The sequence below is a fragment of the Halteromyces radiatus genome (genome assembly GCF_025201355.1).
Source record: "Halteromyces radiatus strain CBS 162.75 chromosome Unknown BX664scaffold_7, whole genome shotgun sequence".
Classification (NCBI taxonomy): domain Eukaryota; kingdom Fungi; phylum Mucoromycota; class Mucoromycetes; order Mucorales; family Cunninghamellaceae; genus Halteromyces; species Halteromyces radiatus.
The window spans coordinates 1-15,745 of record NW_026251693.1 but is presented as its reverse complement, the minus strand read 5'-3'; the positions used below and the strand labels follow the sequence as shown (position 1 = coordinate 15,745).

The window sequence follows — 15,745 nt, the reverse complement described above, 5'->3', positions numbered from 1 at the left end:
CTAGATCAACTCTTTATATAGAAGGATATGGATGAAAATTAGAAACCAGCATTTCTTGTTAGTCGATGGTGCTTGGTGAGGATACATATCTACATGATTATCATCATACTCACTCTTTTTGTAGGATCAAGTCGTTGACTGGATATTTGACACATTAGGTAAGCAAATAGTTTTTAAAAAAATACTGATTTTGATTTCTTTTATTATCATAGTTTACATCATTTATCATCTATGTTGCCTGATGGAAAACAAATCATTATTATTAGTTTTACTAGTGTGGTTTTTTTTTTTTTTTTTTTTTTTTGATTCTACCGTTTTGTCAATTCCGCTTCTTTGCATTTTTCTGCGGCTTGGAACTTTTTTTTTAACCACAATAAAATAAAATTTTCTACTTTTTCCTTACTTTTTTTTTCACTTTTTTATCTCTCTGGTTTGATCCAACAATTAAAATTATGGTAGCCACTGCACCCAATAACAAGAAATCAAGTGGAGGATCAGCACTTAAACGATTAAAAACATCACTTCAAGCAGCTGGAGTGGTTGGTCAACAATCCAAAGCAAGCAGATCAAAAAAGGATCGCAAGAAAGGTAAACCTAGTGAGGTTGGCAAAATGGACAATTCAGCAAAGTTGGCTCTTATTCGTGGAGAATTCAATCCTTATGAAATGAAAACAACTCGTACCAAATTTGATGTGGTTGGACGCAAGATCAAAGGTGTTACTGGGAAGCCTACTTTATCAAAACAAGTTGGTGAAGACAACGTAAGTTCAAAAGATCTAAAAGAGCGATAGAATTCGGTTTTCTAATCTATCTTTTTTTTTTAATGACTTTTAGCGTAAGAAAACTCTTCTAGTTGAAATGCGAAACAAGAATCGTGTGGGTGGTATTATTGATAAACGTTTCGGTGAAAACAATCCCAATTTGACTCCTGAAGAAAAAATGCTGGAAAGATTCACCCGAGAACGTCAGGTAATTTTTTTTTGTCCATCCTATGAATTTTATTCTTTATACTGACTTACTTCCTTAATCTATAACAGCGTGCTGCCCGATCATCAACCTCACTCTTCAACTTGGATGACGAGGATGAAATGAATCTAACCCATTACGGACAATCTTTGGCAGATATTGATGACTTTGATGACACTGGATTGACCCTTAGTGATGACGAAGATAATGGACAATTGGATCGTAGTATTGTCAACAAGATGCATTTCGGTGGTTTCGGTGATGATGATCAAGAAACAAATGATGGAAGTGATCGACCTAAATCCAAGAATGAAGTCATGAAGGAACTTATTGCTAAAAGCAAAATGCACAAAGTAAGAAATATCATCGAATAAACTATGTATATAATTGAAATTCATTCTTTTCTCTCTCTTTTTTTTTGATATATAGTATGAACGACAAATGGCTAAACAAGAAGATGATGATATTCGTGCTGGATTGGATGAAGAACTCAAAGATATCCGGGCTCTTTTGAATACTGACAAACGCAAACCTCTTCCATCGCAGAATCAGCTATTTGCCAAAACAGAAATTGAAAACAATATCAAAGCCGAGCAAGCTGCTGAACAAAAGGATCATCAAGTAGAAAAGGACGATGATTATGAAGATTATGACAAGGCTCTTCGTGACTTGGCATTTGATCGACGAGCTCAAGCTACTGATAGAACTAAAACAGAAGAAGAATTGGCTTTGGAAGAAAAGGAAAAGTTGGAAAAGGCTGAACGTGCAAGAAAACGACGTATGGAAGGATTGGACTCTGAATCTGAAACTGAAGGTGATCGATTCTCACATAGACGTGGAGCAAAGAAACAACGTAAGTCTACAGGTGGTCCTGATGCTGATGATTTGGAGGATGATTATGTTGAAGATGATCATGAACAACTTGGTACTGGTCTTACCTTGGATGATATTCAAAATGGTGCCTATGATCTTGAAGCTGATATGGAAACTGGCGATGAAGGATCTGGGGATGAAGATGAAGAAGAAGATGAAGATGACGACGACGAAGAAGAAGATGATGATGATGAATCAGAAGTGGACGATTTGGAAGGGGATGAAATACCAGACTTTGGCGATGATGATGATGATGATGACATGAATCAAATTGGACAACATGGAAAAGTGGTTACAAAATCTAATAAAAGCAACAAAAAGTCCAAAACTTCTAATGGCGAAACAACAGGCGAAATTCCATATACATTTGAATGCCCCGAATCACATAGCGACTTTTTGGCAATCATGGATGGTCTCAAATTGGAAGATACTCTTACTGTAATCAAGCGTATCCGTGTTTTGTATCATATCAAAATCTCTCCCGAAAATAAACAAAAGATGTCAGTCTTCTTCAATGTCTTGGTGGAACATCTAGGTTATATTGCATCAACAGTTAGTCCCTTACCTATAAAGTTACTGGAAGCCCTAAATGGTCATATCTTTGAAATAGCACAACAAATACCAGAAGCTGCTACTGAAGTCTATATTACTAAGGTTAAGCAAATGCAAAACAACATGGCGAAGAAAATGCGAAACAGTTTGAAGTCATCTTGCTGGCCTGATGTAGAAGATTTGACTATTTTACGCTCTCTAGGTCAAGTTTTCTCTACTTCTGATTTGAATCATTCTGTGGCTACTCCTGCTTCTCTCTTTATGGCTCAAGCTTTAGCTCAATGTCCTGTGCGTACTGAAGTTGATATTGGTCGTGGACTTTTCTTGACACAGTTATTCTTGGAGGTACGTATACAGCCAAAAAAAAAAAAAAAAAAAAAAAAAAAAAAAAAAAAAAAACAAGACAACCAAAAGAGAGACAAAAAAAAAAAAAAAAAAGAAAAAGAAAGGGTATTAACGCATTATCTTTTTTGATTTATTTCATTAGTATCAAGCAATTTCAAAAAGATTGGTACCAGAATGTCTCAACTTTTTACACCGTGTATTGGCCATTTTGACCCCATCAAATGCTTTCACTGATGAACAAATACCTGGCATATTCCCAATGACTGAAGAGACAACCAAATTGAAAATCAAGGATACACAAGGTAAAGGGTTAGAATCTCTTAAATCAATTTCTTTAGATCAACTGGTGGATGAAGATGGATTCGACAAGAAAAATACCGTACGGCTCTCTCTTGTTCAAGCATCTTTACGTTTATTGGAACGTTATCTTCAATTATATGCATCAACACCTGCTTTGGTAGAAGTCTTTGATTCTTCTCTTTCTTTAATTCAACAACTTCAATCATTGACTTGGCATAAGGATCTGAAGGTAAGATACATATATATATATATGTATTTGGGATCACATCAACTTACCTTTTTTTTTTTTTTTTTTTTTTTTTTTTTTTTTTTTTTTTTTTTTTTTACTTGTATAGACCTTGATGGATCACTTACAAGATCGATTGGAACGACAAATCAAATTCTGTATTGAAAAACGACTCAAGACACCTTTACGAATGCAACAACATCGTCCAGTACCAATTGCACAACATTTACCCAAGTTTGAAAAAGGATACTCAATGGATCGTCATTATGATCCTGATCATGAACGAGCTGCCACCGCCAAATTGGAAGCACAACTCAAGAAGGAAAAGAAGGGTGCCATGCGTGAGTTACGAAAGGACAATATGTTTATGGCTCGTGAAAAGGCAAAGATCAAGAAACAAAAGGATGAAGACTACAACAAGATGATCAAGGGTGTCATGACGATCTTGGAAGGCGATCAAGCTGAAAAGAATAGGTTGGAACGAGAAAAGAAAAGAAAATAGATTGTCCCCACTTTTTGGTATCACTGCATCATTTGATTAGATTTTTTTTTATTTTTTTATTTTTTTTATTATTATTATCCCCTCTTACTTTACAATGTACATAGAAACGCAGATATTTTACCTTTTATTATATTATTTCTCTCATACACATTTGAAATAAAATAAAATAAAATAATAAAAAAAAAAAAGGAAATCAAGCACTATCTTATTCTCATTTTTATTATTATTGTCTTTGTTTAGTTCAGAATATGATGAAGTGATGGTGGATGAAATGTAGGATTATCTAGTTCAGCAATAGGACTCTGATGATGATGATGATGATCTTGTTCAAAAGGGATAGTCAGAGCTGGTGGAGGAGGAACAGATCGACGTTGTTGTAGATGAAGTTGATGATTTTGTAAAGTAGCGAGATCTGCAGGTTGAAGCAAATTAGTGATGTTATTTTTATAAGAGATAGAGGACGGATGAATACGTGGAATGAATCCCTCATTGTCTTCATCCATTTGGGAACCTTCTTCTTCCTCTTCCTCTTCTTCCTCTTCCTCTTGTTCTTCTTCACTCGCTTGATGTTGTGTCTTCTGATCCACTGATGATTGAGGCCAATATTCGAAACCAGCGGCCGATATACCTCCCGTATCTAATAAATGTCGACCAAACGTGGTATGGTGCAATTGCTCGGGAGATACGGCCCAGTAACCACCTTTTCCTTTACCTCTCCCATTAGATTTAGGCAGTTTATAAAAACAACGATTCAAGGAAAGATTATGCCGGATCACGTTTTGACATCCACTTGTGTTTGTCTCATATAGATGAGGATACCGTTGCTGCACCCATGCATAAATATCTCGTAAGGTCATCTTTTGTTCTTTAGACGTCATGATAGCTTGTGCAATCATGGATGCATATGAATGTGGAGGTCGTCTACGTCGTTTAATAGTGGATGATGATCGTATATTGTTGGCATGAGGAGGTGGGATGGTGCTTCCCGCGGAGAACGAAAACATCTCTTGTGCATAACTTTGTGAAGAAGGATGTAATTTCAAACCTAAATCTTCTTGTTGATAATGATGAGATTCCTGTTTCCAAGTTGGTGGTAAAAAGAGACTGTTCATTTTAACCGATGATGAATCAACGGCATTGTGAGAATGATGATTATCAGATGGATGATGATTTAACTTTAAGCTTGGTAAGCGAATAAAGTTCATTGTTAATTAAAGATAAAAAAAAAAAAGAAGTTAAAATCAAGATGATGATTTTTTTTTTAAAAAAAATAATTGCTTTTTTATCTTTTAGTCCAGTTTTCAACGGGAATATTGTTGAAATATATATATATATATATTATATACATCTTTTGACACCTTTTTTAGATTTGTTTGCTTTTCCCATTGTTTTTTGATTTCATCCGTTTCTAACTATCGGTCGCTCAAACCCTATCCAATGGTTTCATTTCATCTTCCCCTGGCCTCTCCGCTCCTGGTAATTATCAAAGATTTTTTTTCTTTCTTTCTTTTTTTTTTCTTTCTTTTTTTTTTTTTTTTTCTTTCTTTTTTACTCTTTTCTTTTCTGTTGAATTAACTTTTTTTTTTTAAGGACGAATACCCATTTGTTAGTATTAGTTGGTATCCTTCTTAATGAAGAACAAGAAAACTACCTCCCAGTCCATATACCATGTTACGTCAATCAGCAAAAACAACTAAACCTGTCAATCCTTGGGGTCGTATCGTATTGGCCGTTATTGGTATTCTCTTTGCCATGGTAGCAGTCTTTGTCCCTGAACAATCTTGGTTATCAGTAATTGAAACTTTACTCAATAGTCATTCTGGTAAGTTATATAAAAAGATATAATAATAATAATAATAATAATAATATATATATCTTCTTTATCTTACACCTCAAAAAAAAAAAAAAAACTCTTTTTAGACGATTGTTTTAGATATGCATTGATGATAGACGCTGGTTCCACTGGTTCCCGTATTCATGTTTATCAATTCCACCAATGTCAAGGAAGCACTGAACCTTTAAAGTTCCATGATGAAATTCTCTTCAAACAAACTATCCCTGGACTCTCTGCCTATTCTCCTGTTGAAGCGGCTCAATCTCTAGACTCACTCTTGGATGCTGCCATGACTCATGTCCCACCAGCACAACATAAAACCACTCCTATCTCTGTCAAGGCAACAGCAGGTTTACGTTTCTTGGGCAATGAACAAAGTGAAGCTATTCTAGATGCGGTATATGAACGTTTGGTAACCAAGTATCCATTTGTGATTGTGGGTGGACGAAAGGAAGGTGTGACCATTATGGAAGGCCGAGATGAAGGTGTGTACGCATGGATCACTGTCAATTCTTTACTTGGACGTTTGGGTACCAATAATACAGCAGCTATCTTTGATCTTGGTGGTGGGTCAACACAAATTGTATTTGAACCGGAAAAATGGAATAGAGAATCATTAGACAACTTACCAGCACTTGATCACAAATACGAACTCCAACATGATGGTCATCATCATATACTTTATCAACACTCTTATTTGGGCTATGGTTTGATGGAAGCAAGGAAATTGGTGCATCAACATGTATTCTCATCATTGGATGGACAGGCGATTGATCTTAAACATCCTTGTCTTCCTGCTGGCTTAGCATGGGCGTATCAACTTGGTGGCGATCAACAATCATTTACAGGGGCTGCTATACCAGAAGAATGTAGGGCAGTGATTGATCATGTACTGGATAAAAATGCAATGTGCGAAACAGCACCTTGCTCTTTCAATGGTGTCCATCAACCTACTATCAGTGATTCATTCACACAAGGTCCTATCTATGTTTTCTCTTACTTTTTTGATCGAACTCAACCTCTTGGTTTACCTGCTCAATTCAAACTTCCCGAACTGGCGGCATTGACAGAAAAGGTATGCTCTGGCGCTTATTTGCAATCTATCACTGATGATGATCTACGTGGTGAATTGTTGGATCGACCTGAATGGTGTTTAGATTTGACTTATATCTATCGTCTTTTGTCATTTGGCTATGAAATCCCTGATCATCGTGTCATCAATGTGGCCAAGAAAATCGATGGTGTGGAAACTGGTTGGTGTTTGGGCGCTGCCATTGCCTTGTTGGATGATTTTGTCTCTTCTTAGTTTAGCTTGGTAATAGACCTTGTATATATATATTTATATTTTTTTTTTTATGATGATGATGATAAAAAATAAACGTCTCTTTATTTTTAAATAATTTACTATGTGGAACTTTTTTTAGACAGATAATGAGTTTGATTGGGCCAAGATATGAAGACAAAATGAGGTACTTAATGTTTTTCATTTTTTCTAAGGGGTCGATCATAAAACATAATAATAAACTATGACTTTATTGGTATAACATATAAACTATAATTGACATTGGATTTTTTCAACTAGGAAAAAGGCAAAATGGTTATCGCTTTGTAGAAATCTCTTTTTTTTTTTCAATATTACCTGGATGTCGTGTTCGTTAGGATTTGTAAACATAATGATCATCAATTAAAAATAAATTCAAACCATCCGATTTGTTAGTCTTTCTATACTTACGGCTCTTCTCAGTGTATCGTTGTTCTATAGTATATATATAAAAAAAAAGAGTCAATATTAGTAAAATAAAATTCATTTCATTGCCTATATATAGTATATGTTTTTTTTTTTTTTTTTTTTTCCAATGTCGATCCTTGAAGAAACTATTCGATGACCCGAAATTGAATTTGTTTCCATCATCTTGAGATCTTCGGTGAGAGATTTATTGACAACTAAAAAGACCACACAGAGATGATTTCAGAGACTATAAAAAAGCTCCCAAATAAGGAGATAAACTTGTCAATTAATTTCTATCTATAAAAGTCAATATCTCTGTTTTGGTCAATTACCCTATCCAGAAAACCATCTAATATATCATTAAATTGTTCAGGAGTAAAAGAATCGATAAAAAGAATAAAGGGAGAAGTTTCCTTTCCTACAAATCCTATTCCTTCTACCAATGAGAATAAAAGAATGATGATCAATATACCGTAGTCTGCTGGAAGTCCAAATAGATATACTTACATTTTTTTTTTTTTTTTTTTTTTTTTTTTGGTTTCCAGTAAATCTGCAATAAGAGCGGGCATGACAGATAATGTTGATCTAATAAGCACAATTATAACAAGACGCCTAGCATTGGTGGTCGATGTAATATCCATATTAGTAAAAGTTAGTTAGAATAATACTTATCCAGCTCGTTCATTTTTTCATCATTTTCCATTCCTCCATAACAAATAAACAGAAAAATTATAATAACAATAAGTAAAAAGAATACGTATATAGCTATTTTCTATACATACTGAGGGTTTCGTACAGACATGAATAGATCGTCCCTTTTGATATTGTGGTAACTATATGATAGGTGAGATTTCATCGACTCATAGAATGGCTTTTGAGATGAATGTTGAATGGTTTCGTATTGTGAAGGTGATAACGGTGGTTATCCATAGTGAATGTTTTCTCCATTAGACGCTGTGACGTCATTAGTCGAGAAATCGAAATCAATGTCAATGGGGAGGAAAAGAAAGAAAAGAAAAGGAAAATGAAAAGGAACTGGAAAGTGTTGCAGGATGGAAAAAAAAAATTGGATCAGTTTTTGGATTTTACAGCCAAAATTTTCAAACTCCTCAGCCAAATTTTAGCTGTAAAACTAAATCGTCGAGGAGTCATCAGGCAACTTTTGGAAAAATCGATGAAATATTTTAGTGTTTTATTGCACATTAGCTGGAAAGATAAGTGATGAAATGGTATTAGATGATATTAAACTACTTTTTTAAGAGGAATCCAATGGTGGTCATTTTATGGGATGATGATCATTATTGGATGAAGGATGACGATATTGAATTTTATTTTTTAATTTATTCTATAAATTGAGAGGTAAGGTGTAAATTGTTATTAAGATAAATGAAAGAGAATGTTGTTATCTTTGTTCGATTCAAATTTGGTACGATGATGATCACTTTTGAGCGAGCTACAAAGAGATCAGTGAAGTTATGGAAAAAAAGTGGCTAAAAAAAGATGATGAATAAACTAAAAAGAGGGGACTTTGAAGAACTTCACGAATTAATACCTTAAAATTTCTTTTTTTGCGATACTTTTGAGTACGGAGTTTTAGTAAAAGGTGAACACAAGAAAGAGTCGTCAGAGCAAAAAAAAAAAGAAAAAAAAAAAAAAAAAAAAAAAAAGGAAAAGTAGTAAAACCAACAGTCAGTTTGAAGACTCCGCTGTCGCGTATAAATTTTTGTTTCTTTATTATTTTTGTTTTCCTTTTCTCTTTTCTGTTTTTTTCTCTTGAAGGGACATGATCTTAGAGTCGTTGAATGTACGAATCTTCCACAATAGGTCATTCTGCGCTAATCATTCCCGCGAAAAAACAGTATCCCAGCTTTGATAGCTGTGTGATGCGTGCTTTGGTTTATAGTTATCGAACTACTACTTTTTTTTCAGTTTTGACGCTTGCCAATTGCACAAACATCTTTAATATTATAATGAAAATGAAAATAACTTATGAAGTCTCTTGTACGTGGAATATATGATCAAAATAAATCATCATCGTAGTAGATCATGATTATGTAGATATATATCATCACCCATCATCATCATTTGATAGAAGTAATTGACGATGGATAAGTAGGACATAGCATAGGGTTAAATGTTCCAAAGAAAAATGATAATATTAATAAGATAAAAATAAAGATGGATAAAAATCGAGTAAACTTAAATAAAAACCTATCAATCAAGTCTTTTATTTGAATATATCATGATTTGTACAATTGTAAAACTAGTTTATTCTTCATCAGCAACCTTCTTCTTGTCTTCATCACCAGTAACACGAGCTATACAGAAATAAATAAATAAAAAAAAAGATAATAGATTAGATATCATGTAATATTTGATTTTTTTTTTTTGTATCTTACTGTAGATAACTTGAGCATGGTGAATGGTAAGAGGCTTGATAAGTCCTTGAGCAGTGAGTTCCTTGAGAGCGACACGAGCAAGAGAACCATTTAACTTGAGACGATCAACTAAAACAGATTGACTGATGAGCTTGTAGGTAGGTACTTCCTTAAACAAACGTTCGTAAGTGGGTTTGTCCAAAACAACCATATTGTTAGCCTTATCCTTCACCTTCTTGGCAGACCACTTCTTCTTGGCTTTCTTTCCTCCAGAAGAGGAGCTAGGCTTAGCAGCAACGTCCTTCTTAGCCTAATGAATTGTCCATTAAAAAAAAAAGAAGGTTGAGTCGATAGGATGTTCTTTATTTCCTGCTGGGAATTTCATGTTTTGTTGTTTGAGTCGTTTTAATTCATTCATCCATCCATCTATCCATCCATCCATCCATCCATTCATATATATATGTATTGATCGTTTATCTTTATTTCGTCTCTTTCCTATTGATAATCACTATTTTTTTTTTGCCTTTTTGTAGTATACGATTCCTTACCATATTGGATTATTCAGAGGAAAACAAAATCGGGGGGATGACCAAGACGTTTCGCTTATGGGATGTTCCTTTCGACTCATTGGCCGATCTCGTGCGGCATTTTAAATTGTGAGTGCTTTTTTTTTTTTTGTTTTTTCTCCTTTGTTCTCCTTTTCTCTTTTTTCCCTCCTATTATATATTATTATTTCATAAAAGAAAACATGATATCAACGACTAGAGGCAAGTTTAACAGGTCACCAGTTTTATCACATTCAACGTAAAATAATAATAATAAAAAATACTCATATATATTATTAATATATATATTGAGTATTTTTTTATTATTATTATTTTTACGTTGAATGTGATACAACTGGTGACCTGTTAAACTTGCCTCTAGTCGTTGATCTCATGTTTTCTTTTATGAAATATAATATATCATAGGAGGAAAAAAAAGAGAAAAGGAGAACAAAGGGAAAAAAAAAAAAGCACTCACAATTTAAAATGCCGCACGAGATCGGCCAATGAGTCGAAAGGAACATCCCATAGCGAAACGTCTTGGTCATCCCCCCCGATTTTGTTCTTCCTCTGAATAATCCAATATGGTAAGGAATCGTATACTACAAAAAGGCAAAAAAAAATAGTGATTATCAATAGGAAAGAGACGAAATAAAGATAAACGATCAATACATATATATATGAATGGATGGATGGATGGATGGATAGATGGATGAATGAATTAAAACGACTCAAACAACAAACATGAAATTCCCAGCAGGAAATAAAGAACATCCTATCGACTCAACCTTCTTTTTTTTTTTAATGGACAATTCATTAGGCTAAGAAGGACGTTGCTGCTAAGCCTAGCTCCTCTTCTGGAGGAAAGAAAGCCAAGAAGAAGTGGTCTGCCAAGAAGGTGAAGGATAAGGCTAACAATATGGTTGTTTTGGACAAACCCACTTACGAACGTTTGTTTAAGGAAGTACCTACCTACAAGCTCATCAGTCAATCTGTTTTAGTTGATCGTCTCAAGTTAAATGGTTCTCTTGCTCGTGTCGCTCTCAAGGAACTCACTGCTCAAGGACTTATCAAGCCTCTTACCATTCACCATGCTCTCAAGTTATCTACAGTAAGATACAAAAAAAAAAAATCAAATATATTACATGATATCTAATCTATTATCTTTTTTTTATTTATTTATTTCTGTATAGCTCGTGTTACTGGTGATGAAGACAAGAAGAAGGTTGCTGATGAAGAATAAACTAGTTTTACAATTGTACAAATCATGATATATTCAAATAAAGACTTGATTGATAGGTTTTTATTTTAAGTTTACTCGATTTTTATCCATCTTTATTTTTATCTTATTAAATATTATCATTTTTTTTTGAACATTTAACCCTATGCTATGTCCTACTTATCCATCGTCATACTCTATCAATGATGATGATGGGTGATATATATCTACAATAATCATGATTCTACTACGATGATGATTTATTTTGATCATATATTCCACGTACAAGACTTCATAAGTTATTTTCATTTTCATTATAATATTAAAGATGTTTGTGCAATTGGCAAAGCGTCAAACTGAAAATAGTAGTTCGATAACTATAAACCACACCATCACACAGCTATAAACTGGGATACTGTTTTTTCGCGGGAATGATTAGCGCAGAATGACCTATTTGGAAGATTCGTACATTCAACGACTCTAGATCATGTCCCTTCAAGAGAAAAAACAAAAAGAAAAGGAAAACAAAAAATAATAAAAACAAAAATTTATACGCGACAGCGGAGTCTTCAAACTGACTGTTGGTTTTACTACTTTTCCTTTTTTTTTTTTTTTTTTTTTTTCTTTTTTTTTTTTGCTCTGACGACTCTTTCTTGTGTTCACCTTTTACTAAAACTCCGTACTCAAAGTATCGCAAAAAAAGAAATTTTAAGGTATTAATTCGTGAAGTTCTTCAAAGTCCCCTCTTTTTAGTTTATTCATCATCTTTTTTTAGCCACTTTTTTTCCATAACTTCACTGATCTCTTTGTAGCTCGCTCAAAAGTGATCATCATCGTACCAAATTTGAATCGAACAAAGATAACAACATTCTCTTTCATTTATCTTAATAACAATTTACACCTTACCTCTCAATTTATAGAATAAATTAAAAAATAAAATTCAATATCGTCATCCTTCATCCAATAATGATCATCATCCCATAAAATGACCACCATTGGATTCCTCTTAAAAAAGTAGTTTAATATCATCTAATACCATTTCATCACTTATCTTTCCAGCTAATGTGCAATAAAACACTAAAATATTTCATCGATTTTTCCAAAAGTTGCCTGATGACTCCTCGACGATTTAGTTTTACAGCTAAAATTTGGCTGAGGAGTTTGAAAATTTTGGCTGTAAAATCCAAAAACTGATCCAATTTTTTTTTTTCCATCCTGCAACACTTTCCAGTTCCTTTTCATTTTCCTTTTCTTTTCTTTCTTTTCCTCCCCATTGACATTGATTTCGATTTCTCGACTAATGACGTCACAGCGTCTAATGGAGAAAACATTCACTATGGATAACCACCGTTATCACCTTCACAATACGAAACCATTCAACATTCATCTCAAAAGCCATTCTATGAGTCGATGAAATCTCACCTATCATATAGTTACCACAATATCAAAAGGGACGATCTATTCATGTCTGTACGAAACCCTCAGTATGTATAGAAAATAGCTATATACGTATTCTTTTTACTTATTGTTATTATAATTTTTCTGTTTATTTGTTATGGAGGAATGGAAAATGATGAAAAAATGAACGAGCTGGATAAGTATTATTCTAACTAACTTTTACTAATATGGATATTACATCGACCACCAATGCTAGGCGTCTTGTTATAATTGTGCTTATTAGATCAACATTATCTGTCATGCCCGCTCTTATTGCAGATTTACTGGAAACCAAAAAAAAAAAAAAAAAAAAAAAAATGTAAGTATATCTATTTGGACTTCCAGCAGACTACGGTATATTGATCATCATTCTTTTATTCTCATGGGTAGAAGGAATAGGATTTGTAGGAAAGGAAACTTCTCCCTTTATTCTTTTTATCGATTCTTTTACTCCTGAACAATTTAATGATATATTAGATGGTTTTCTGGATAGGGTAATTGACCAAAACAGAGATATTGACTTTTATAGATAGAAATTAATTGACAAGTTTATCTCCTTATTTGGGAGCTTTTTTATAGTCTCTGAAATCATCTCTGTGTGGTCTTTTTAGTTGTCAATAAATCTCTCACCGAGATCTCAAGATGATGGAAACAAATTCAATTTCGGGTCATCGAATAGTTTCTTCAAGGATCGACATTGGAAAAAAAAAAAAAAAAAAAACATATACTATATATAGGCAATGAAATGAATTTTATTTTACTAATATGACTCTTTTTTTTTATATATATACTATAGAACAACGATACACTGAGAAGAGCCGTAAGTATAGAAAGACTAACAATCGGATGGTTTGAATTTATTTTTAATTGATGATCATTATGTTTTACAAATCCTAACGAACACGACATCCAGGTAATATTGAAAAAAAAAAAGAGATTTCTACAAAGCGATAACCATTTTGCCTTTTTCCTAGTTGAAAAAATCCAATGTCAATTATAGTTTATATGTTATACCAATAAAGTCATAGTTTATTATTATGTTTTATGATCGACCCCTTAGAAAAAATGAAAAACATTAAGTACCTCATTTTGTCTTCATATCTTGGCCCAATCAAACTCATTATCTGTCTAAAAAAAGTTCCACATAGTAATTATTTAAAATAAAGAGACCGTTTATTTTTTATCATCATCATCATAAAAAAAAAAATATAAATATATATATACAAGGTCTATTACCAAGCTAAACTAAGAAGAGACAAAATCATCCAACAAGGCAATGGCAGCGCCCAAACACCAACCAGTTTCCACACCATCGATTTTCTTGGCCACATTGATGACACGATGATCAGGGATTTCATAGCCAAATGACAAAAGACGATAGATATAAGTCAAATCTAAACACCATTCAGTGTCGATCCAACAATTCACCACGTAGATCATCATCAGTGATAGATTGCAAATAAGCGCCAGAGCATACTTTTCTGTCAAGTGCCGCCAGTTCGGGAAGTTTGAATTGAGCAGGTAAACCAAGAGGTTGAGTTCGATCAAAAAAGTAGAGAAAACATAGATAGGACCTTGTGTGAAATGAATCACTGATAGTAGGTTGATGGACACCATTGAAAGAGCAAGGTGCTGTTTCGCACATTGCATTTTTATCCAGTACATGATCAATCACTGCCCTACATTCTTCTGGTATAGCAGCCCCCTGTAAATGATTGTTGATCGCCACCAAGTTGATACGCCCATGCTAAGCCAGCAGGAAGACAAGGATGTTTAAGATCAATCGCCTGTCCATCCAATGATGAGAATACATGTTGATGCACCAATTTCCTTGCTTCCATCAAACCATAGCCCAAATAAGAGTGTTGATAAAGTATATGATGATGACCATCATGTTGGAGTTCGTATTTGTGATCAAGTGCTGGTAAGTTGTCTAATGATTCTCTAATTCCATTTTTCCGGTTCAAATACAATTTGTGTTGACCCCACCACCAAGATCAAAGATAGCTGCTGTATTATTGGTACCCAAACGTCCAAGTAAAGAATTGACAGTGATCCATGCGTACACACCTTCATCTCGGCCTTCCATAATGGTCACACCTTCCTTTCGTCCACCCACAATCACAAATGGATAACTTGGTTACCAAACGTTCATATACCGCATCTAGAATAGCTTCACTTTGTTCATTGCCCAAGAACGTAAACCTGCTGTTGCCTTGACAGAGATAGGAGTGGTTTTTATGTTGGCTGTGGGACATGAGTCCATGGCAGCATCCAAGAGTGAGTCTAGAGATTGAGCCGCTTCAACAGGAGAATAGGCAGAGAGGTCCAGGGATAGTTTTGTTTGAAGAGAATTTCATCATGGAACTTTAAAGGTTCAGTGCTTCCTTGACATTGGTGGAATTGATAAACATGAATACGGGAACCAGTGGAACCAGCGTCTATCATCAATGCATATCTAAAACAATCGTCTAAAAAGAGTTTTTTTTTTTTTTTGAGGTGTAAGATAAAGAAGATATATATATTATTATTATTATTATTATTATTATATCTTTTTATTAACTTACCAGAATGACTATTGAGTAAAGTTTCAATTACTGATAACCAAGATTGTTCAGGGACAAAGACTGCTACCATGGCAAAGAGAATACCAATAACGGCCAATACGATACGACCCCAAGGATTGACAGGTTTAGTTGTTTTTGCTGATTGACGTAACATGGTATATGGACTGGGAGGTAGTTTCTTGTTCTTCATTTAAAGGATACCAACTAATACTAACAAATGGGTATTCGTCCTTAAAAAAAAAGTTAATTCAACAGAAAAGAAAAGAGTAAAA

At 33.9% G+C, this 15,745-nt stretch overlaps 6 protein-coding genes across 6 annotated transcripts; 3 read left to right on the top strand and 3 right to left on the bottom strand.

The window, feature by feature from the left end:
- The first annotated feature begins 429 nt into the window (after positions 1-429).
- BX664DRAFT_360996 (nucleolar protein 14) lies at positions 430-3,876 on the top strand. The gene is made up of 6 exons (XM_051548207.1): positions 430-761; positions 835-969; positions 1,038-1,319; positions 1,396-2,736; positions 2,879-3,265; positions 3,372-3,876. Exons 1-6 carry the CDS (start codon positions 453-455, stop codon positions 3,762-3,764), a joined length of 2,847 nt encoding a protein of 948 aa, XP_051397346.1. The 5' UTR covers positions 430-452; the 3' UTR covers positions 3,765-3,876.
- Positions 3,877-4,000: 124 nt separating this feature from the next.
- On the bottom strand, positions 4,001-4,969 carry BX664DRAFT_351965 (fork head domain-containing protein; the record flags this gene model as incomplete). Its single annotated transcript, XM_051547666.1, has 1 exon — positions 4,001-4,969. The coding sequence occupies one exon, from the start codon at positions 4,967-4,969 to the stop codon at positions 4,001-4,003; it is 969 nt and encodes a 322-aa protein (XP_051397345.1).
- A 324-nt stretch (positions 4,970-5,293) lies between these two features.
- On the top strand, positions 5,294-7,065 carry BX664DRAFT_284344 (nucleoside diphosphatase Gda1). The gene is made up of 2 exons (XM_051541633.1): positions 5,294-5,586; positions 5,685-7,065. The coding sequence occupies exons 1-2, from the start codon at positions 5,433-5,435 to the stop codon at positions 6,902-6,904; spliced, it is 1,374 nt and encodes a 457-aa protein (XP_051397344.1). The 5' UTR covers positions 5,294-5,432; the 3' UTR covers positions 6,905-7,065.
- A 2,446-nt stretch (positions 7,066-9,511) lies between these two features.
- BX664DRAFT_284341 (ribosomal protein S25) lies at positions 9,512-10,275 on the bottom strand. Its single transcript, XM_051541632.1, has 2 exons — positions 9,727-10,275; positions 9,512-9,645 (listed from the first exon to the last, which is right to left on the bottom strand). The coding sequence occupies exons 1-2, from the start codon at positions 9,914-9,916 to the stop codon at positions 9,596-9,598; spliced, it is 240 nt and encodes a 79-aa protein (XP_051397343.1). The 5' UTR covers positions 9,917-10,275; the 3' UTR covers positions 9,512-9,595.
- Positions 10,276-10,806: 531 nt separating this feature from the next.
- On the top strand, positions 10,807-11,577 carry BX664DRAFT_284339 (S25 ribosomal protein-domain-containing protein). The gene is made up of 3 exons (XM_051541631.1): positions 10,807-10,837; positions 11,071-11,361; positions 11,444-11,577. Exons 1-3 carry the CDS (start codon positions 10,835-10,837, stop codon positions 11,519-11,521), a joined length of 372 nt encoding a protein of 123 aa, XP_051397342.1. The 5' UTR covers positions 10,807-10,834; the 3' UTR covers positions 11,522-11,577.
- Positions 11,578-13,991: 2,414 nt separating this feature from the next.
- Positions 13,992-15,745, bottom strand: BX664DRAFT_338846 (nucleoside phosphatase family-domain-containing protein). The gene is made up of 5 exons (XM_051546517.1): positions 15,474-15,745; positions 15,215-15,377; positions 14,896-15,041; positions 14,636-14,848; positions 13,992-14,595 (listed from the first exon to the last, which is right to left on the bottom strand). Exons 1-5 carry the CDS (start codon positions 15,661-15,663, stop codon positions 14,312-14,314), a joined length of 996 nt encoding a protein of 331 aa, XP_051397341.1. The 5' UTR covers positions 15,664-15,745; the 3' UTR covers positions 13,992-14,311.